This window comes from Mauremys reevesii, linkage group 23 (genome assembly GCF_016161935.1).
Source record: "Mauremys reevesii isolate NIE-2019 linkage group 23, ASM1616193v1, whole genome shotgun sequence".
NCBI lineage: Eukaryota > Metazoa > Chordata > Testudines > Geoemydidae > Mauremys > Mauremys reevesii.
Window position 1 is genome coordinate 12,213,865 of NC_052645.1, and position 23,311 is coordinate 12,237,175.

At 56.2% G+C, this 23,311-nt stretch overlaps 1 protein-coding gene across 2 annotated transcripts in view; it reads left to right on the forward strand.

The window, feature by feature from the left end:
• Positions 1–857: 857 nt before the first annotated feature.
• LOC120389003 (mitochondrial peptide methionine sulfoxide reductase-like) overlaps positions 858–23,311 on the forward strand; it is a 41,744-nt gene continuing 19,290 nt past the window's right edge. The window contains exons 1-3 of one of the 2 annotated variants that reach the window (XM_039511116.1): positions 858–1,014; positions 18,563–18,631; positions 19,389–19,508. In XM_039511116.1, the coding sequence (XP_039367050.1) occupies positions 942–1,014; positions 18,563–18,631; positions 19,389–19,508 (262 nt within the window). In that variant the 5' untranslated portion in view covers positions 858–941. The remainder of the gene's footprint in view (positions 1,015–18,562; positions 18,632–19,388; positions 19,509–23,311) is intronic. The other variant, XM_039511115.1, reaches the window with a different exon arrangement.

Consider the following 23,311-nt stretch of genomic DNA (forward strand, 5'->3'; position numbering starts at 1 on the left):
GAAAATCTCATCTGAGCCCATAAACTAATGGGCCTGGAAATTCCTCACCCTTCTGGAGGAGGGGAGCGGGGTGACCAAAGCTGATCAGGTTTTTTTCATCTGAAAACGCAGATGCATCAAAACCAAAACTGTTTGCTGAAAAGAGTGGGGTTTGACAAAGGGTTTTTTCTTGACATTTTGGGGGGAAATAAAAAAAAGTTTTGAAATTGCCAAAAGGTTTTGTTTCTAAATGAAAAAAATCCCAGCTGTCCAGCTTGAAGCGACTTTTCAGTTCAAAGCAGAAGTGAATTACAGTAAACATTAAAAAAATGGTCAAAACTGAAACATTTCAAAAGGATCAAAACAAAACATTCTGATTGACCCAAACTAATTTATTTCTTCAGATTTTCCGTTGGTGAAGATTTCCTGAGATTTTTACTCTTTGTCTCAATCCAGGAGCATTTTTCTATATCATGAAAGTCCCCACTTCCCACCAAGCTCTAGGGATGACTCAACAAATTGCCCCAAGTCAGGGTGATAGCCAGCCCCCCTAGACTCTGATTCTGCCATCGGATCCATGCCCAGGCCCAAGGATCCACCCACATGGATCCAGGGCCAGGATCGGGGCCGCATGGGCCCCCTGGGATCTTTGTATGGACTTCATAAACTCCCCCGCCCCGCCCCAACTTCTGCAAATCTTAAGCAGCAGAGAGAGTGGTTTGAATTGCATCTCCCACAGGGACACACTTTAAGGGGAGACAACACAGTGCAGCAGCAGGATTCATTGTGAAAATCCACGCGTCTTTCGGCGTTTTCCATGGGGTGGGCAGCCAGTCCCCATTAACCACGCCCCCTGCACTAGCCCCGCCCCTCTGGCCACGCCCACGGCGTTAGGAAGTTGCTGGCTAGTTAGTTACACGCGGAGGCTGGACGCGGGGCAGCCCGATCACCTGCGCGCAGCCATGCCGGGCAAAACCCGGCTCCCCAGCCGGGAGCAAGCGCTGCCAGGCAGACCGCGGAGACTCCCCGTGTCAGGTACTTTCCACGTGGGCTGCTGGGGGAAGGGGTGTCAGTCGCCCATGGGAGGGGGGGTGGAAAAGGAAATCCCCCCCCCTCCTGTCTTGCAGGGCTGGCTCCTTCAGGGGGTACTGAGGACGTGCAAGCTGTGCCCTGGGGGCCCCGGGGCGGGTGTGGGCTCAGGGAGGGAGGCTGGGAGCTGGAAGGGGAGTTTTAAGTCCCAGGCACGGCTGGTGGGAGTGGCCATGTGTTACGGGACTTCTTGTCTCAAGTTCACGCTCTGTGGCTGGGAAGCGGATCTTGGGGAGCAGGGGCTTCCTTCCATGCCCCCCCTCCCTCCAGACTGAGTCATTCAGCCCAATCCTGCATGGAAGGAGGTGGGGGGGTGCTTGTGATGTTGTTTTAAAGATACACTACCCTTCCCCTGACAACACTGCCCACCCCCCCCCAGGAACACACACACTCCCCCTCCCATTGATTGCAGGGTTGTGGTGCTTGCGTGCACACATTTATACTTACAGGTAGCTCCAGGCTTCCCTTTGTCTTTGCAGAGCAGGCCCCGGGGGGGAAGTGGGGGGAGGTCTTTGTAAGCAAATGGGTGCACTGAGTTGCAAGGCCTCAGCTGATGGGCCAGGCAATGTTTGCTGAGGGTGGGGTGGGGGAGACATCGCTGCGCTCCTGCTAAGAGGTGGGGTTTCAGAGCCCCCTCTGCTTCCAGAGATATGGGCCAGCCCGTGTCTTGGCACCGCGTCTCATAGTCTCTGGTCTGGTTTAAAGGTGACTTGAAAATAACTAGGGCCCGGTTGTATTGGACCCCTGAACTCAGGCAGAGCCCACTGGCTTCACAGACCAGCTCCCAGGCCTAGCCTTGCGCTGTGTCTCTGGTACTGCTTCCCTAAACAGCGAAAACCAAGGCAAACCTACGGGGGGCTCAGAGCCCGGCTCAGCTGACTCAGGCACCTACAGCCAGGCTGAAAATAGTAGTGTGGGCGTCTGGGCTCAGACTGAGCCTGGCCTCAGAAACCCAGTGACGGGACAGGGTCTTGGAGCCCAGGTGCTACACTGCAGCGTTTAGCTCTGATTCACTGCCGTGTTTGGGGGTGGGTTTGGTTTTTTTTGCTGTGTAGATGCACTGTAGGTGTGACGGCTCCTATTACCCCCCCCACCCCGTCTCGATTTTTTCACACTTGCTGTGTAGACGCACTCTAGGTGTCCCTCCCTTTTCTATGATGATGGTTTATTACTGGTGCTACTGTAATGCAAGGGTAGCCCAACCGTGGCTTGCGAGCCACATGCGGCTCTTTTACAGTTAAAGTGCGGCTCTCGGGACCACCCCCCATTCTCCACTGGGGACCTCTGCCTTGCAGCAGGGTGGTGGGGTTGGGGCTTCTGCCCAGCAGGGAGCGGGGAGGCTCAGGGCACAGGACATGCCTGCCGGAGCCCCAGCAGGCCCAACTCCCGGCAGGCGTGCCCCGGCTCTCAGACTTCTGAAGGTTGTCGGTGGGTCAGTAAGTGTGGCCGCCCCGCTAAAATGCCTAGGAGCCCTGGGTCTGGATGAGGACGCCCTGTGCTAAGCTGTTAGCCAATACATATAGTTAGGCATAGTATACACCATACATCCCTCGGCCCGCGCCGCTTCCCGCAGCCCCCATTGGCCTGGAGCGGTGAACTGTGGTCAGTGGGAGCCGCGATCTGCCGAACCTGCGGACGCGGCAGGTAAACAAACCGGCCTGGCCCGCCAGGGGCTTTCCCTGAACAAGCGGCAGACGGGCTTTGAGAACCTCTGGTGTACACCATGTGAATAGGTATTATGTGCACAGAGTTAATAGGAGATGCACGTGGGCAGATGTTGGGAAGTTGTGCTGACTGAATGTCGTGTGCTCGTCCCACAATTCTGTTCACCCACGTCAGGTATCCCGCAACACTCGGCAAAGCTGAAGTCAGCTTTGGCATTAGAAAATAGGGAAGGTGTCAAAAGACAAGATGCATGAATGGTGTGTCCTTGCCCAGACTGGGAAGTATCTCTGCGCCCAGCTGCTTTGGAATGTGATAAATGAGAGAAGAAATTGGTAGGAACGGGTGGGTTGGATCTTAGGTGAAGTATAAAGTGCTTTTAGCTTGTAAGCAACCCTATTATAAAGAAAAGTAATGTTGAGGGTGGATCTTTGAAGTGAACATATTGCAAATTGCTTCCCAAAAGGCGGGGGGGCACGTGTCTCCTTTTTTATCATACTGTTTTGTCTTTAGGCAGTAAATTGGCTAAGCTTGGTTATTTGGTCTCGTGAACATTTTTATTACTGAATCGCGAGTGCAGTCAATCAATCGGCTACATCAGTAGCGTTGTATAAACAGAAGAAAAAAGACAATCCCTGCCCCCAAGGAGCCTGCAATCCAGCACATAACCCCTCATGGGGAGTCTCTGCTGCAGGAGTGTTGTGACCTAACTCTGGATCAGCTGTGTGCCAGCTCAGAGTCCATGCATGCCCCCCCGCACCCCGCTCTTCTCCTGATAATGTACAAAGGCCTCCAAAAGAGATTTTGTTCTATTTTTTTGTGGGTGATTTTTTTTTTAAACACTAAAAATTCAGGTCTTACCTACTCCTGGGAGACTCTATGGATGACTGGAGATCTTGTACATCATGCAGGAGAGGGGATGTGAGCCTTTTCTTTAGATTCTTGTGAAAATATTTTGTTTAACTCAAACACCTTAGAAAAAGGGTTAGAAATTCATCATCCCTATCTTCTCAGAGAGAGCTCACCAATTCTAGCTGTACGCCATCAAATGAGTCCTCCAGAGGAGACCAGGTTTGCCATTCCTGATATTTCTAGGGTAGAAAGCAAGCAGGAAAGAAAACAAAACAAACAAACAAAAAAAACCCCAGTTGTTTTTTAGAAGAACAATCTGGACTGCTTCCACCATAAAGAAGCAAAACCAGGGGCAGAAGGCCATGTAACTTTCTTTGCAGGGCCCCTTTAAGAAACGCCCCATAGGGCTGGGCTTTGTGAACTGCTGGCCCATAAAATTGCCATGCGAAGAATTGGTGGGGGGGAAGGGTTCCCAGTTACCGTCCGGTGGTGGATTAGACACTGGGCCACCAGGGCCTGTGTCCAGGGGCCCCGGCCAATTGGGGGGCTCCTGGAAAAATGGGTGGCCCCGCACCCCGACCTGTTCGGCGCTCCTGATGGGGAGCGGGGGCTTGCCCCACTCTGCCCACCTGGTGCTCCTGCCAAGGACCGGGGTGCACCAGGCGGGGCGGGGGGGAGGGGGACTGCAGGTGGAAGGAGTGGCCAGGGGCCCCCCACTTGTTCTGGCCCAGGGCCTCCCAACCCCTGATCCTCCTCTGACTCCTTCATTCACCCCGGTTTCTCACGATCCAGCCGCTAGCCATTTTTCTCCTGCAGCACGCTGGGGACTCAGACCGATCCTAGGGCTGAAAGGATCACGCAGTGAGGCTCTGATTTAGTGGCCGGGGCAGGGAGAGACATAAAGATTCGAAACGTGCCCGGCTTACGTAGAACGAGGTGGTTACATTTGGCATGGACTCACTAGAAGCATCTCACTGACGCCTCCCCCACAAAAGCCTTGGGGCAGCCCTGTGATCCTGGCAGACCCGAACCGGTAGGATCAATTTGGCGTATGCCAGAGGTCCCAGCTGAGGTGCCCTAGGTTCTAGATATACAGATTGAGAGAGCGTCTCTGCCCCCAAAGAGACAACAGACACAGGGTGGGAGGAAGGATGGGGGAGTTGACCCAGCGCGATTCAGTGACTTGCTCATGGTCACACACGCTGAGACTGGCAGAGCTGGGAATTAAACCCAGATCTCCTGAGAGCCAGTCCAGTGCCCAACTTCCATCTACATGGCCATGGAGACTCATGAGTGCTCATTGTCGCTGGGCTGGCTCGGCGTCCTGGCTCCCAAAATGCCCTCCTGTCGTCGTGTGGCTTGGCTGTGCCATTCTTCACTTCCTGTCCTAAACGGCGGTGTGCAGTCAGACTGCTGCTGCCATGGTGATGGGGCGGGAGAGGATGCCTGGGGCTGTTGCGATACCAGAGCTGTAGGGGAAAGGCCCTGTGTGAGCTCCTCTGCCCTAGGCAGGAGGGGGCGCACCACAGGGCCCTGCTGAACTTTTGACGACAACGGGAGAGCGATGAGTCTTGTTCGGATCGTGTGCCTGGCGGGCTGAACGCTGCAGCGACCAGTCTCCTTTTCTTGCCCTTTCCCGACTCGCTTGGAGGGGAGACAAGAAAGCTGGCAGGCCGGCCAGGAGTCCAGGCCTTGCTGAGTCACTCGGCTCTGGCTTCTTCCCAGAGCAAAGAGCTCCCTTTTCTAGCACTAGGATCGGCTTGGAAAGCCGACGCTTCTGGGCACTCGGGTGCCCCCCAGAACAACCCTCCTCTCCAGGGCAGGGCCGTAGCTAGGAGTCTACCCCTTGCACCCGTTCCATTGCCTACAGCCTTCCCCGCATCAGACCTGCCAGGGCCTGATTGGAGACGAAAAGCCCCCCCGCCGGCTACCACCCCCAGGAAATTACAGATCAGCCTTTGCTATTGTCATTAGCAAAGGCTGATCTGTGTGTGGTGGGCCAGGGTCTGACTGGCCGGTGCCAATATTCATTCCTGTGCCGCTGGGCCCCCGCCCGGAGCTGGAGATAAGAGAGCAGCGCTGAATCTGCTTGTTTCCGTGGCACCGTCCCATTAGGAAAGCGGGTTCTGCGTGGTGAGTGGTTGGCTGCTGGGACCTGGCTGAGACCCACTGAAACTCATTTCATGCATCAGCCCCATTGGCTGGGAACCGCCCTGGTTGCTAATGAGCTGGGGATTCGGAGCGGGGTGTGATGTGGGCAAACCCAGCGGGAGGGGAAGGCAAAGGTGGCTGTGTGCCCAGATGCTGCCTGTGCGGGGGAGGGGCTGGTGGGACCCTGATGAAAGTAAGAATGTCCCTGGGCCTCCTTTGACTTCCAGCAGCTTTCCTGGGGACGGCTCTGCAGCCTACAGTGCTACGGCCATGCCCTGCGCCCCCTGTCCCCCCGAAGTGCAGGCCCGCTTATGGCAGCCTTATGTTCCTCCCGTGCCAGGGACTTCTCTGCCTTGGACCCTGTCTGCAGCTGGCGCGGTGTCTGGGGCCAACCCCACAATCCATCTGCCCCGCTTCCTATCCCATTAGCAGCCCTGCTGAGCCATCCGCTGCCCCCCTCCCTCGCTGGGATTCCCACCCACGAGCTTATCCATGGGGGAGGCCTGTGGGAGGAGAGCGCTGGCTGCGTGGGGGCGGGAGCAGAGGCAGTCAGCCCCATGGGGAGGCAAAGCTGGGGCAGAGCAGGGCAGTGGGAGCAAGGCTGGGGCCAGAGGTGGTTCTTTGGCCCTGTGTGCAACCCCCTCCCTAGTAGGGTGGGGGGAGGGGGGCTCTCGCCCATGTCTGTACCCTCCCAAAGGCTCTGGGAGTCTGGAGGCCCGGTGACCAGCTCCGCAGTGGATTGTCAAGGGAGCGTGCCTGGGGGGCACTGATCCCTGGGGTGCGTGTCCTGCTGAAGCCCCCCTGCGCCGCGGGGCCTGTCTGACGTGCCTCGTGCTGTTAGCTCACCCTGAGCATCCGTGCGAGAGAGGCTGCCTCCCTCCCCCCCGCCCCCCCCTTCGCGCTCGGTCGCCCCCGTTTGTATTCTGGGCTTGTGCCGGGGGCTGTGCTGCGGAATGAGGCCCCACCGCCAACAGGGCTCCCATCACGCCGATGCGGGGAGAGGAGGGTGGGCTGTGCTCGCCATGGCAACAGATGGTGTTGCTAGGATACAGCAGAGGAATGAAAGGATGAGAGGGATGCCCAGAAGCCTCCCTCCCTGCCCCCTCCGCCTTCTCCTCCCCAGCGCTCCCCACGTGTCTGTGGAACAAGACTATTCAGGAGACGCTGCCCCCCGCCAGGCCGAGGGATGGTGGGAGCACAAGGGAGGGGGGTGTACGAGAGAGCCACCAGGGGACGCTGCCCTCCAGTGCCCGTGGAGCCCTATTGTTGTGGCTTTCTGGGAGAACGGGTCCCTGTGCTGCTGTGGCATCTGGCTCCGTGCGGTGCATGAAATGGGTGCTACGTGTGGGGGCAACAGAGCGCTGGAGCTTGGCCGTGCCCCTGGGGGGGCAGGGTTTTTTTTTTTTTTTTTGTGTGCAGGTTTATGATTCCCAGAGGCCATTCCGAAAGCATCAGGGTGCAGTTCTCAAACGGTGCCCCCTCCCCGATGTGTCCGGGCATGTCTCCCGGGCGCCGGGGGGACTCTGTCCCCTTGGCAGCGAGGCGGCTTTGATTTCTTCGCTCGCGATGTTGGCTGCGCGCCCTGGGACCGTGTCTCCGGCCCCGGTGTGGGAGTGCTTGGCCTCCTAACCCCACTAGGCTCTTCAGATTATTACTCTCCGTTTGTGCTGCAGTCGTGCCTAGAAAGGCCAGTCGTGCACCCAGGCCTTGGTGGGCTGGGCACTGCACGCTGGTTATTAGGTGTCTTACCCACGTGCTAGCAGCTCCAGGCCTGGACCAGGAACCTGTTGTACTAACCTCACAAACGCAGAGCCCAAAGGCAGTCCCCATCCCACGGAGCTTACAATATACCTGTGAGACGAGACGGCAGGTGTGGACAGGCCGGGAGCACAAGGACAGAAATCCTGGTGTCAGGGCCTGGTGCGACTAGGGCATAAAGGGGCGTTGGTCCGTGCTGGCAGCATCGACTCTAACACGTGCAGAGCCGGGCGTGGTGAAGCATCAGGATGCAGCATGCTCGCTAACACGTCCCGTTGACACCCCCCACTCCAATCCGGGTCAAGACAGACCTGAGGGTGTGTCGCTCAGTGGTTAGAGGAGGGATCTGGGAGTCAGGACTCCTGGCTTCTATGCCCAGCACTCTGTGTGTGTGTGTGTGTGTGTAAAAGCAGCAAAGAGTCCCGTGGCACCTTATAGACTAACAGACGTTTTGGAGCATGAGCTTTCGTGGGTGAACACCCACTTCGTCGGGGGGGGTGTGTGTGTCTATGTTGCCCTGTCACTTTCTGTGCCCAAGGAGTTTGCCCATCTGCAAATGCGGATTGTGAACACCCCGCCCCCCCGCCATCTCCTCCCAGGAGGTAGACAAGGCTTAACCTGGCTTGTGTAAAACATGATCTTAGGTCGCTGGTGAGCTTATTAATAATACATACATTATAATTAGAGGGGCAGTGTGGCCTGGTGAAAGGGGCACTGGATTGGGTCTCAGGCAGACCTGGGTTCTGGTCCCAGCTCTACCACTGGCCTGCTGGCTGACCTTGGGCAAGTCATGTCCCCGCCTCGGTGCCTCAGTTTCCCCACCAGTAAAATGTGGATAATGACTTAACTATGCTGAAGATCCCCAGGCAGGAGCCCCACCCCGGCGTGTGTCAAAGCCCTTCCCACCCAGCTGTGTATAGACGCAAAAGGCCCCACCTGGGCACGCCCGGGCTGGGCAGGGTCAGGCAGGTATGTCATGAAGCGAAGCAGCAGGTCTGAGTGGAAGTGGATGAGCCAGGCCCTCTTCCTGTGTGGTCTGTAGTGGGGTATTAAGAGGGTTTCCTTCTCCCAGCTGGCAGCAGGGGCTAACCCGGGGCAGACAGACGTGCGGGTGGGGTAGTACCAGCGAAGGCAGCCTGAGCTTTGCCTTCAGTGTCTGGCCGTGGCTGGGAGAAAGTTGTGGCATCTGCAGCCCTGCTCCCTGGAGTGGCAGGAACTCTACCCTGCCGGAGCCACTGGTTCTGGGGCGGGGTCCTTACCCAGGACCCTCCCCTCTCCCTAGCAAATGAGGAGAGGGCAGCAGGGTGGGGGCGGGGCTAGCGCCAGCCTGGCTCACTCTTAGCGGGAGTCACCACCAGTTTCTCCAATCCCCGTGTAAACTGGTCCCCACAGCGAGTCCTCCACCATCACCCTCTTCCCCCTGATGCTCTTTCTACTCTCCCCCTCATTTGTTAAATCAGGAGAAATGGGAGCGGACTGATCTCCCTGTGCCTGGGATCAGAGTAGGTCGCCCCACGGGGAGTCAGATTAACTCTAGCGTGTATGGCCAGCACCTAACGCAATGGAGCCATGTGTTTGTTTTTTGCTGGGTCTACTGTAGTAGGAGAATAGGGACCGATGGATTTGGGAAGGGCTGAACTAAGGTAGGAGAGTGAATGATCTGCACCTCCCGGCGCAGGGTGCCGGCTGAGCTCTGGGGTCTCCTAGTTGATGCTTCAGGCCGGGAACTGGTGATGTGAGTGGGGAATGGGGGTGAGGAAGGGATGGCTGCTCAGCAGGGAGCCGTGGGCCAGGTGTCTTAGGGAGGTGGGGGAGGAGAGTTGGGCCGACCCGCTGGTCAGATGAGTCGTGGCTGCGGCCGGGGGCTGGGAGTGAATGGAGGGTGAAGGAGGCAGGATAAGGCAAACCCAGGAAGCGTCTCTACCCCGCTGCTCTCTCCCATGAGTGATGATCCCCGAGTCCTGTTCGGTGTGCGATGGTCCTTGTGGCCTGCTGTCCCAGTGGCTAATCACGGCCGAGTGGGGAACTGGCAGGCCCATTCAGTGCTTCTCCCTCGATCACGCTTGAGTGAATGGGGCTGGCGGTGTGGAGGGAGGGGCTGGGTGCTGGCCTCTCATCCCTGGAGACCTCTATTCCCCTCCTCTTGGGATCACGAGGGGACTCGCGCCGGAACAGAGCCCCCCTGCTTCGCAGATGTTCGCCCATGTCGGAGAACCACTGGGAAAAGGCAGCTCCCCTATTCCTGCTGCCTGACGTGCCGGGGAATCTCCTCAGCCAGGCACAAGGTAGATGAGGGCGGGCATGGCCGTGCCTGGCTATGGGGTCTCCAGCGCTGCAGGCGCCCTTCATGCTGATGCCCTAACCCCGCCATTGCTGGCCAGCAGGGGGCAGTGAAGGTGTTAACGCTTCTGGCTGGCTCTCTCCAAGGCTGTATCTGCCGTGGTCTGTATCTGCCTCTCGTCTTGTTTGGGCTCTGGACTGGTTGCCGGCGAATGTCCCAATGATGCTCTGTGCTCTGATTACTGTATCCCTGGCAATGGGGGGGTGCTTTTCCCCCCTTCCCCCAACTCAGGCTGTTTGTCACAGTCGCTCGGTGCTGTAATCCAGTGCGTTTCCAGGAATGTAGGAATAGCCAGGCTGGATCAGAGCCGAGGTCTGCCTAGCCCAGGGTCCAGTCTCTGATGGTGGCCAGCACCAGACGCCTCGGAAACAGGTATAAGCACCCCACAGCAGGCAGGTATGGGATAATCTGCTCCCTACGTTAGGTCTCGTCCCTAATCCCTAGTGATTGGAGAGCAGCTTGAGCCCTGAGGTCTAATATCCCTTCCCCAAATTGTGTCCTCAAAAAATATCCAGAGCGATCCTTATTAGTAATCCATGTAAATGTCTGTTTCTGCCCCTTTTTCATCAGTTGGTTTTCCTAGTCTTCACTCCCGCCCTCTGCCAGCCCCACCATGCACACGGTCACAGCATTATCAGCCCCAAGCATTGAAAAACAGTGCGGCAGACCTCCCCAGAATTACGAGCTGGGCTTTAAAAATCGTAGATATTAAAAACCTAATATATGGTGGGGTCTCTTTATTTGCATTCCGACACTGGAGCGTGTGTGGGGGGTGTGTGTGTCATAGTTTTAATCTTTTCTCCACACCTGTGAGGGCTAGAAACCTGCTTTTTTGGAGAGCGCAGAGAGTCTCGCATCATCCCAGGACTGCAGAATCTGGGGGGTTAAGAAGAAACACCAAATGTGTTGCAAGACTCGTGATAAAACCCTAAGAGTTGCCAACACTGTGACCAAAAGCCGGTGAGAGATGGGAAGGTAAAAGGTGCTGGATAATGTGGCCGACGGGTGAGAATCCAGGAAGGCTGGGGATGGAAGGACGCTGCCATGTTCTGCAAGGCCAAAGGATTAGCCCTAAACGTGCAGTCCCTCAATGAACGCGAAAGCTTCCATCGTTTTTAACTTTTGTGGGAAATGAGCTGGAACTGCCTTGTGCTGGGGCGAGTGAAACTAACTAGCCACCGGGGGTGAAACTGAGCAGGCTAGCTCTAAGCTCCCTGAAATACAAGCAGGCATCAGCGCTGGAAAAGCAGGCCCTGTTTGTTTGGGGTTTTTGCTGCAATCCTTTTTTTATTTAATAAGGGACGATGCTGTTAATAAGGCCAGAAGGATAGTAAACAGATCGCAGTACAGATGCTTTCGCAAACAGTGTCCCGCCTAAGGTGAATCACAGGCAAGTTGGACTGGGTGCTATTTTCCTCTTCCAGAAAGTTTGTACCTTCCCCTCAAGAGGGGTGTGTGTGTGTGGTTCCCACCCATAGAGGGGGCGTTCAGAGGTGCATAGCTTGATGCTCAGAGATGAACTGCGGGGAGAGCGAAGGGTTCGGTGTCTGGGACCTGTGGCTTCCATCTCGGCAGGCGTCTTCGTGGGAGGCCGGGGAATCCGTCAGCACCGGTTCCAAATCAGGGGGTGATTGGGGCTGCGGCAGGATGAGGCTGCTGGGAAGTGAGCTCTGGTGTCCCGTGGCGAGCAGGGGCTCCTGCCTCGGTCTCCTTTCACCCAGGAAGGGCCGGCAGCAGCTTGGCTTCTCCTCTCTTTAAATCCCCTGGGTGGGTCTGAGCCCTGTTCTCAGAAGTCACCAAGTGACCTTCCGTAGGTGAAACTTGCATGTCATTTTTCATTCCTTCTCTGTCTCTCTCTCTCTCCCACCCCCTCTTTTTTTTCCCCCTCTCCCTGTCCCATGATGCTCTGCACCTCAGCAGGCTGGTGCCATATAAAAGAGTGGCTGCTTTTGCTGCCCGCGGATGTTCTCCCGATGGCAGGAGGGGGGGGAAGAGCCTGGCACCGCTCAGATGCGAGATCTCCAGCTCCTGTCAGCCTCCTCCTTGCCTGGGCTTCTGTCGCCTTCTTTCTTCCTGCCCCACCCCCTCTCTTTGCCCCCTTCCCGGCGTTCAGAAGCTCCCGGAGGCAGTGGGCACAAGGCGGGCATCTCGGAGGGGTCCGACGGGCACCGGCCCGCATGGTTGGGGGAGGCCCGTGCTCAGAGGTTGGTAAACGGCTGCTTTTCTTTCTCTCTCTCTCTCTCTTTTTTTTTTTTTTTAAGTAAACTAGTTGCTGTGAATTTTTGATTCTTCCTACTTCGTTGGCTCACGCCCTGGATCTGCAAAGCAGGGGAAACAGCCAGAGAGAGGGGGGCGGGGAAAGGGGGGGGTTGGGGGACAGAGAGACACTAGGAGTTGGGATGGAGGTTGGCAAGGAAGGCGTGAGACAGAGGGAGAGAATAAAGCTGGCACAGGCTGGAGGGCTGCCAAGGATGCTTGGCAGCAATGCCAGGGAAGGCGGGGGTGGCTCGGGGCGGCTCGGGGCTGATGGTGCGGTGTGCAGGGAGAGGGGGTGCAGGGGGAGGAGAGGTCGAGGGGAGGAGGTGGGGGGAAGTTGGGGGGGCTCAAAGCCTTGCTTTTTTTGTGTGGGGGAGATGATACAAACAATTCTCGCCTTCCCACATATTGTTGGTAGCCATCGATGGCTGTGTGCGATTTTTTTTTTTCTTTTTTTCCCCCGCGGAGCCGGGAGTGGTGTTTGGGGAGCGCAGCCCGCTCCTGCGCTGATTGAATTGAATCCGGGCCAAGGAAATTATGTAGCCTGCCTGCCCTCCTCGGGAAAGGGGAGAGAGCCGGAGCCAGGGAAGGAATCGTCTGCGAGCTGCCAAGCCGCCCGGCTGCGCTGCCAGCGAAACGCCTCGCAGACCCGAGCCCAACTCTGGGCTTTTGTGTCTCTTCCCCTCCCTGGCCCCCAACTCTCTCCAGTCTATTCACATTTGGCTACTAAACCTTCGGAGTCCTTAGCAGGTAGCCAAGGGCAGCTAGGAAAATCAGGACAAGACATCCCCACCTCCGCGGCAGCTGTGTGCTTTGGAAGCAGAATAAAATGGCTCCACTCTGGGTATGTGATCGGGGGAGCTGGGGCTCGGGGTGGGGAATGGGGCTTGGGCCTCCTTGTAAGGGGCTGGGTTGCGTGAAGTGGGGATCTTCCCTTGTGCAGTGGGTGGTGATCACGCGCCCTGATCCTAAGGTCGCCGGCGTCGCCCTTGCCCTGGGATCGGCTGGGCTCCGAGGTCTGGGAGCCTCCCTGGCTGTCACTGTTGCTGTGGTGGGGGTCGGGGGCAGGGTGTGGGAGGCCGTGGCTAGAGCTGGGGAGCGTTATGTCTGCTAAGGTGGGATGAGGACCATGGAGAGTCATCGTTCCACCTGAGTGGACGGCTGGGGGAATGTACAGACACTGGGCTCATCAGCATTGCCTTGTGGGGTGGGGGAGGGCAGGAGGAGGCTCCCTGATTGGCAGGGACGGGATGGAAGAGTCTGATAAGCCCATCTAGGAGCGAGCGGCATAGTGGATCTTTCAGGTCGATTGAGAGCTCAGCCCCCGGCCTTCTGCAGGGCCCCCTCCGTGCAGAGATGGTCCTGTATGGCCCCACCGAGCCGTTCCTCTCCCAGTGCTGCACCCGGCTGGCCGTTTGGGGTCGCTCTCGGGGGCTGCGGCGTGAGCTGGTGGGCACGGCCCCGGGAGGGGTGGCGGGGGGGCGATTGGGTTACTCCCTTGGGGTGGGACTGTGTGCCGGTGCTGGCTCTTACTACCCTGCAGCGACACCTCAGACGCGGGGAGCTGATGGGGGGTGGGGCCGCAGGGCTCCCTTAGTGATGATTCCCTAGTGGGGAGGGTCCCTAGCCCACCCCACTCGGTTCCCAGGTTCTGGCGGAAGGTCTGTTAGGAGAGCGCGTGAGGCGGATGCAGATACAGTGTAAGCCGGTATCTGGCGTTAAGTGAAGGCTGGCAGGAGTCTCCCCCTCGTGCGGAATTGCTTGCGTAGCTGCTAGGTTGCTTGGAGCGCTGCGTGGGGGGGGGGGGGGTGTAAATCTGGGAACGAGGCGATCTGGGGAGGAGGAGCCCAGAAGACGTTTAAGGCAAAGGTCTTTTCTTCCAACTCTTTACTGGATGAAAGGAAGGAAGGCCGGTCCTGAGGGTAACGTGCTGCATCAGAGGGCAGGGATCCTCCGGGTTGTGCTCCCTGCTCACTGTCTGACCAGGGGCAAGTTGCTTACGCCACTTTCTCTCCGAAAGGGTCTGTTAATTTTGGGTGCCCATCATGAGACCCCTTGGGCCTGATTTCTGAGCACAGGCTGCTTCCGTCAGCTGTAACGGCTGCTCAACACGTGATGAAAAATCCAGCCCAATTATCCTGTGGCAGGCACCCAAAACTAATGGGACACCTTTGAAAGTGTTGGTCTTCAACCCTCAGTTTCCCCATCTAATTTTTTCCCACCATGGGCCCATGTAGGACAAATGACCATGCTGTGTGAATGCTACATGAGCACCCTGCGTTTTACACATTATGCCTCTGTGAAATCAAACGTGGACTCGCATAGTAACAGGGGCCCCTGTGGAGGTCCAGACACGTCTCCTCTCCCAAAATATGGCCCTCCTGTGTCATCCTAACATGCATGCCCTTTTCGCTGGTGTAGCAGGATTCCATTCCTCCATCCTCGCCCACCTATAGTTGATGGATTGCTGATTGCTTTGCTGTGTATTGAACATCTCTTCACCTGGTAGTTTTCACTATCTGCCCTCTTGTGCACACCAGCTCTCTGTAGGACGTGGGGGCAGAATAGATCCACAGCTGGTATAAAGCTAGGAGCCCCCAGGCTCCAATCTTTCCCTGCGTATTGTGCCGACAGAGTGGCAGGCACTTTGCAGATCAGTTAAGAGTGGCTATCTGCTTCCTAGACCTTACCCACCACCTAGGTGAAGCAGGGATGGTGGGGCAGGGTGAGGAAAGCCCATGTCACTGAGTGGGGAGCTCAAAATGCCTCTTGTGTTGCCCTGCCCTGCCCAGGTGTGGTGTTAAGCCCTGATGGGGTGGGAGAAGTGGGTTGCCTTGGAGCAGAAGGCGGAGGCATATTGGAGTGGGGTCAGGGAGGGGGTTGTAAGCAGAATGGGATGGGGGAGGCAAGGTGCTCTGGATTGGGGTGGGTCCAGGCGTCCTGTTCCCAGTGGAGATCCCTTTACTCCATTCCTCGAAAGTCCCATTTCAGCTGGTCCCCACACAGCTCTGACCTCAGGTGGGCTGGCAGGGAGCGCACCTGTGTCACGCACGCTGCTGCCTGCAGATCTGGCTCCCAGAGGCGCAAGTCTCTGGTGGGAGATGGGCCGTGGGTTTGGATGTGGGAGAGATCTAGGTTGGATATTAGGAAAAACTGTTTCACTGGGAGGGTGGTGAAGCACTGGACTGGGTTCCCTAGGGAGGTGGTGGAATCTCCTTCCTTAGAGGTTTTTAAGGTCAGGCTTGACAAAGCCCTGGCTGGGATGATTTAGTTGGGTTTGGTCCTGCTTTGAGCAGGGGGTTGGACTAGATACCTCCTGAGGTCCCTTCCAACCCTGAGATTCTGTGATTGCTTGTGGCTCCCTGTGAGCTACGCTGCCAGAGAAAAAAGAAACCCCTGGGTCTAGGAGCAGGATGCTCTGCCTTGTGGCCACAGCTGCTCAGTGGCTGATCCTTTGCCTGGGGTGGGGGGGAGGAGACTCCACTCAGCAAGCCCCGTTGGGTTTCATGCTCCCGGTCGTTAGTCTCTGCAGACCTGGCTCCTGATCACTAGGACCCCAGTGCAAACACTCTGACGGTGCTGCGGCGTCACCGACCCAGGGATGTCCATGCTGCGAGAATGGCAGTGTGCTCTTCATAGCTTCCGAGGCCAGAAGGGACCACTGTGCTCATCTTGTCTGGCCTCCCCGTATAATGCAGGCCAGAGAACTGCCCCCAGATCATTCCTATGGAATTAGAGCAGCTCCGAAAACCCTCTGTGGAGACGCCCTGCTGGGAGAGGGGGAAGAGATCACTGCAGAACTGCCTGTGTGAGGAGCCCGGGCCTGGACCAGCCTGGTGGTGGGGAGCTGTGGGTTGGGCTTGAGGGGCACTGGCAGAGCTGGGGTGACAGGCCTGGCAAAGAAGGGGGCTGTGGGTTGGGTTTGAGGGGCACTGGCAGAGCTGGGGAAGTGGGGGAACAGGTCTGGAATAACCAGGTGCTGCAGGCTGGGAATAGGGGGATTGGCAGAACTCGGTGTGTGGGGGCAGGGGGCCAGGACTAGAATAACAGGGTGGGCTGCGGGTCGGGATCGAGGAGCATCACAGAGCTGTGTGTGGGAAGCCAGCGTGGCGTCTGCCCCCGCTGGCACCATCTAGTGCCAAGCAGCTCTATCTTCCTCCCCCTTGTACGGGCACGGCCATAAATCATCTGCGCATCCTGCAGTCGGCTCCCGAGAAGCGACCTGCCCCGGCGGCCGGGGGAGAGAAGCCGGTTCTGCCTCCCCGGGCAGCCCCATAGACAGACACCCTTCTCCCCACGCCCCGTTGAACCCCCATCGCTCTCCTGCCTCTGGGAGCCGCCCCGCTATTAACACCGAAGCAGCAGGCTTGAGGCCATTAAGCATGGTGATCTCCTGCCTGCCAGGAGGAGCTTTTGGCTTATGTGCCATCCTCATCCCATGTAGAGCGCATGAGCTGAGCTGTGTTAATCTGCCAGGGCTGTCTGTGCTCCTCCCCCACCCTCACCCTGGGAGGCCCGGATAGGAGCATTAAGGCCGGGATGCTCAGCTGATCTCTCCCAGGCTGTCTATGAACATAGATTCTCCCATCTGTTGGGGGTGGGGGGGTCTCTGCACGAGTTGTCCTCGCTTCTTGAGTGAACAGGAGGCCCCGGGAAGATACAAAGGCTTAAAATAGAGACCTGGGGAAGAGACAAAGGAGCAGATCGGGGCCATGCAGGCTAATCCCCAGCAGGTGGTGGGGGCGTTGGATAACCCTATTACAGGTCTGGGATTAGCAGGCAGTTGGGGCCGTGGGGCTGATGCGCTGTGCGGCAGCATCCGGGCAAGCAACCTAACCAGTTTTAAGATTGATGGGGCTTGATTTGTGGATGGGGCGACCTGCCACACTAGGGGACTGGATTCTCCGACCCAGGAGGTCCCTTCCGGTCCTGTGGTTCCGACGATCTTCTCCGCCCTCCGATGCCCATGAGCTCGGACCCGTTCGCAGCAGATCATGTTTCTGACGGGGATGCCCCTGTGGCCAGGGCTCTGCTGTAATGAATGGAAAGAGGATTCCTTATGGAAGCTGCTGGACCCAGACAGAGCCTGTGGTTTCCTCTGGCTCTTGGCTAACACAGCCGATGATAGCCCCACGCAGGCTCTCCTGAAGTCCTGGCCAGGGATCCAGCAGTTGTGGGATGGCTGGCGACACCCTCTCCAAACACACTGTTCAGAGGGGCATCTGGATAGAAGGCACTAAAGGCTCGGACCCCTGAGTCCTTGATGAAATTAACTAGCGTTAGGAACCTCCAAAGCGCTGATTCCCCTTCCCATGGTTCCTCCTGCTGTTTAGGCCCTGGGATTCGGGGGTTTAGATGACTCCGAAGGGCTGTTTTTTCTGTGCTCTCTTGGGATCTTGCCATGCCACTGGCCTTATAGGAGCGGCTGAGCTGTGAAGGTGAAATTCACCCCAGTGCAGCAAAGGGCCAGGATAGGGGGTGCACAGATCTTGAGTCCCACTTACGCCTTCCCCATGGGGCCTGGGGGGGTGAGTTTCACGCCGCCGGAGGGGCTGATCGTGTGTGCAATGGAGCCCCGGGCCACAGGCAAAGAGAAGCTGCTGCAGGGCCCCGTGCTGCGTTTCCTGGGTTTCCGTTGTGTACCCGCGGCCCGGCGGGTGTGGGCCAGTCGCTGTAACAAAGGCGGCTCCTGGGCTCTCGAGCCAGCTGAGCTGCTGATGCTCTGCCTGTGACCCTGGAGGAGGGAGAGTTCCTTGACCTTGTGAAAACTGGGGAATGGGGGCGGGGGGCCCCTCCCTGAAAGCCAGGTGCAAGAAATGAGCTGAGATTTCCTGGCGAGTGGATCTGGGTGCAGCCACCCCAGACACGCCCAGCACAAGGGCACCAGAGGCTGAAGGAATGGGGTTATTTTAGGCGATGGGCCAGGCCCCAGACGTCTCTCTGACCTGGCTGAACAGGGCTGAGCCTGCTCTTTGTGCCTAATGACTAAGACCTCGGTGAGGGGTGGAGCGAGGCCGGGGGAGTCCACAAGACCGTCTCTGGGAGAAGCTGGAGAACCCCCTGGTGCAGCACAATGAATGGCGCCGACGGGTCTGGATTCAGCCACTGCTGGTCTTGGCGTCCCAGATTGACACGACTCTTGGGTCTAGCTGCGGGTGGGGACTCCAGGTGCCCCTCTCGGGCAGGCGGGCAGCCAAAGCTTCGGTCGCAAGTTTTCAGTACTTGGATGTGGCTCGGGCACTGGACTAGGACTCAGGAGACCTGGGTTCTATTCCCGGCTCTGCCCCTGGCCTGCGGATTGACTTTGAGCAAGTCACTTCACCTCCCCGTGCCTCAGTTTCCCCATCTGTAAAATGTGGACAAAGATACTGACCTCCTTTGGTAAAGTGCTTTGAGCACTGTATAAGAACTAGGGATTATGGCTATTAAAGACTTGGCAAAGGGGCTCATCCACGTCTCTCTCTCCTCCTGCAGCCAAACATGCCGTCAGTGGGAACGCGACGCTCCCGCCGTTCCCAGAGGGAATGCAGATGGCCGTTTTCGGTGTGTGGTTTGTTCCCTTTCCCTTCTCTAACTTGGCGGTGGGGCACCGGTTGGGTGAGAGTGCGGGCTGCCCCCTCCTCCTTCCCTCTAGAACTCGGGTCAGAACAACAACCGTCCATTGGGACCAGAATCGGCCGTGTGGGGGGAGGATGAACCATTGAGGTTGGAGATGGCGGGGGGAGGGGGAGAGCTATCAGCCCCCCTGGAGTCTATTCTCCAGCCCAAGAGCAGACGCTGCCCCCTCTGTCCTGGGGATGCTGTTCCACAGCCTAGATCTCACTACTGATAAGCAATTGCTGGCAACTGTCCTTTGCTCAGTTTCATTCATCACCTCTGGTCAGCCCCTCCCCCCACTGTTAACAGCCCCTTCCTGGCGGGCTCCCCCATTCACAGTCCTGAAGGCTATTAAGGGCCAAGTGGGTCCCCCACCTTCAGATCAGTGGGAGAATTCGATCTGAACAGAGACTCTGCTGGTCGCACGCAGCGTTCACCCACCTCCTCTGCAGACCCGTAGGTGTCTGCGGTGTTAAAAGCCACATGCTGACCTAGGGCCCAGCCCCGGCCCTGATGCCTGGGCGTGGTGTGCTCGGTGAAGTCAATGGCCGTTGCGCATGGGTGGACTGGAGAGCCGGAAAGAGACCTGCCCCAAAGCAGGTTGTGTCCTGCCAGGCTTGGGCTGAGGCTGAACTGACGCTCCCTGGTTTCAGATTAAGCTCTTTGCATTGACTTCACCGTCTCGATCTCCTGTTCTTTCCAGGCATGGGATGTTTTTGGGGAGCCGAGAAGATGTTCTGGAACTTGCCAGGCGTCTTCTCCACCCAGGTGGGCTACGCAGGAGGCTTCACCCCAAACCCCACCTACAAAGAAGTCTGTACAGGTAACACCTCGCTTCTCGTCTGCTTGGGGAACTGTAGCTTCGCTTTGCCACGAGAGTTCCTATGGCCCGGACTCTTAATTGCCTGGAGATTCATAGCTTAGAAGGGATCTCTGTGACCATCTAGTCTGGCTTCCTCCATAACACGGGCCGCAGGACTTCCCTGTGCAAACGAGAGCAGATCTTTTAGAAAAACATCCCATCTTGCTTTTAAAAATGGCCGGTGCTGGAGAATCCCCCACGACCCTTGGGAAATTGTTCCAGTGGTTAATGACTCTCACCGTTAAAAATGTTACACCTTATTTCCAGGCTGAATGTGGCTCGCTTCAACCTCCAGCCATTGCATCGTGTTAGACCTTCCTCTGCCAGATTGAGAAGCCTATTAGCAAATATTTGTTCCCCAGGAAGGTTCTTATAGATGATCAAATCACCCCTTAAACATCTCTTTGTTACCTAAATAGATTGAGCTCTCTGAGTCTATTGCTATATGGCAGATTTTTTCTAATCCTGTAATCATTCTCATGGCTCTTCTCTGACCCCTCTCCAATTTATCAACAGCCTTCTTGAATTGTGGGCACCAGAACAGGACACAGGATTCCTGCAGCGATCCCACCAGTGCCAAATACAGATGTAAAATAACCTCTTTACTCTTCCTTGAGATTTCCCTGTTTATGCATCCACAGATTCCATTAGCCCTGTGGACCACAGTGTCGCACTGGTAATTCATGTTCAGCTGATTATCTACCCCCTTCCCCAAATCTTTTTCAGCATCACTGCTTTCCAGGATAGAGTCCCCCATCATGGTCATACGGCCTACGAGCTGTGTTCCTAGATGGATGCATCTGCATTTAGACTTATTCAAATGCATATTGTTTGCTTGTACCCAGCTTACTAAGTGATCCGTATCCGATTAGTGACCTGTCCTCTTGGTTATTTATCACTCCCCAATTTTTGTGTCATCTGCAGACTTTATCAGTGAGGTTTTTATGTTTTCTTCCAGGTCATTGATTAAAAATGTTAAGTAGTGTAGGGCCAAGAACCGATCCCACTAGAAACACACCCACTTCATGATGATTCCCCATTTATGGTTACATTTTGAGATCTATTAGTTAGCCAGTTTTTAATCCATTTCATGTGTACCATGTTCATTTTATACCATTCTAATTTTTTAATCAAATCGTTGTGTGGTACCAAGTCACATGCCTTACAGAGGTCTGAAGTCTATTACATCGACACTATTACCTGCATCAACGAAATTTGTAATCCCGTTAAAAAAAGATCAAGTTAGTTTGACAGGACCTATTTTCCATAAACTGACGTTGATTGGCATTAATTGTATTACCTTTTTTTTATAATCAAGTCCCATGTGAGCTGCTCCATTATGTGGCCCGGGATCAATGTCTGACTGACCAGCCCATAATTCCTGGGTCATCCCATTTAACCTTTTTAAATATTGGCACCACATCAGCTTTCTTCCAGTCTTCTGGAACTTCCGTAGTATTCCGAGACTTATTGATGATCCTATATGTGTCTATACAATGTCTCAGTGCTTTACGCACTGTACAGTAACTGCTTCAGCTACTGCTGAACTGCAGCTGCTTCTGGGGTAGAGCATGGCCACTGTTAACAGCATGCAGCAACGGGATGGCTCAGGAGAGGAAGTGTCAAGTGCTTTATTCAGTTGAAATTGCAGTGAGAATTTAGAGAGTTAGAATGGAATTCACCAGTTCAGTTTGGTTGGGACATAGTGGTTTACATCCAGTCATAGGATTTTTAATAATCAGTGCGTGAGTGGAAGGTGCATGTTGGGATTTCTGCTTTGTCTCCTCCAAAAGATGGCAGCACAGTGCCACCTAGTGTGAGGGCATAGACTCGGAAGGAGAGTGCCATCTAGTGAATTGCCACCATTGCTTCCTGCAGCACCTGGCTTTTCCTTGGAGACCTGCCACCCGTGTTCGGATTGGCTCCAAGCCAATATGAGAACTGATGGGCGAGGAGGTAGACTCCAGAGTGGTAGAACTACAAGTGTGACATTTTAAGTGGTGACGCCAGGCTGTCAGAGACGGCGTGTAGGTGGCAGGAGAAGCAGCCATCCCTTCTGGGCTCCCAGTGCGAGAGTCTCCTCTGAGCCGGTGGGATACTGTCTCGCTGACCTTCCAAATGCCCATTTCCCCAAGCGTGACTTTGGTTTGTGGCTTTTCGCTCCCCTTCCCCAGCAACTTATCCAACCAATGCTTCCCATTGAGGCCTGAGCTGGGTTGTCTTGGGGCGAGGCGGCCACTCGAGCACCCCCAGCTTGTGTTAATAAGGGCTTGATTATCTGGCTGATGAGACCGTCAGCTGAGGGCTAATGTGAACCCCCTCTAACCACGGAGCCAGGCTCTCCCCGGGCCCAGTCCACACGGGGCTGAGCCATAGGCGTGGGTCCGGATGTGACGTTTCCTAAATCCCCAGGGTGATCAGATCCAGGGCCTGGCTCGAAGGAGACATCCCCACCCCCAGGCTGAATCCCATGGTGCCTGCCAGATTCTGAGCCATGGGCCCCCTTCCCTGACAGCACCTCATCAGTCAGCGGTCACGGGCTGGACCATGTGATTGAGAAGCCGAGTGTAGGTCCTACATCACAGGCTCAGGGCTGCTCCCCTTGGGATTAGCATGGCCCATTGGTGACTGTGTGCCCCCAGTGTTTGTGAGTTGGCTGGGGGAAATCCCGTGGCTATCTTGTTCTGAGATCCAGAGATCACCCTGGAAGCAGGTACCCAACACAGGCCTTTTGAATGAGGCTGACTGGATGAAATCTAAGCTCCTTGCACGGGGGGAGGGAGGGAGGAGGTGTGTTTTTTTTCTGGTGGTCTCCTTTGCAAAATGACTGGAATCTGACCATTCAATCAGTGACTTCTCTCCCCTCCCCTGAGCATCACCCACTCAGCAGCAGGGCTAGGAAGTTAGCGTAACCCATGGCTCTGCCATGACTCTCCTGGGACCTTTCTCCAGGCCTCAGTTTCCCCATCTGTAAAGTGGGAATGATACTGACCCAGTCTCTGATTTGCTTATGGCTTTCCCCAGCCACGGGTTGCCTATCCCGATGTTATCCAGAACCTCCACTAGACTCTAGAGCCACTGTCCAGAGCAGCTGTTAGCATGAAATTGAGGGGGATTTTGTTAATGAACAGCAAGAGGTGCTGCAGTGCGGTGTGCTAATGGATTTATTAGGAAGGCTAATCCCCCGCACCCATGTCCCCTTCTCTCTCCATCCCCGCCCCCACAAACTCATCAGAAATCCGAACAGACGGTTTCACGTCTTATCTGCAAAAGCATTCTGCACACTGGTGCGGAGGATTACCTGTCTGCAAGAAATATTATCCGCGTCTGTTGTCTCAGTTCTGGGTATTAACATAATGCAGTGGGGGAGAGAGCGTCTTATCCCCCTGCACGTAAGGAGCGACTGAAACGACTGCACAAAGCGGAGGCGGTGTCCCCGGGTGCATGTGACTCTGCAGGGGCACTGGCAAGAGTTTGGCAGGGCTGGGCAGGTCAGGTGAGCTGGTGTGAGGGCGTGGGTGAATGTGCAGGCTGCTGCTGCTGCCAATCCAGCCCAGGTTGGTGATGGTCAGCAAATCTTTGTTGCCCAGTGCACTTTGGTAGCACATGTGAAATGAGTTTGCTGGGTCTCAGTCCAGTTCCTAGCAGGGTGAATGCGGAGATCGCAAAACCCACCCCTGCAACGGGTGCCGTTGGCTCCCTGAACACCTTGTTGACAGGTTGAAGGTTCGATAGGTCGAATGATCCAGGGCAGGCTGGTTTGG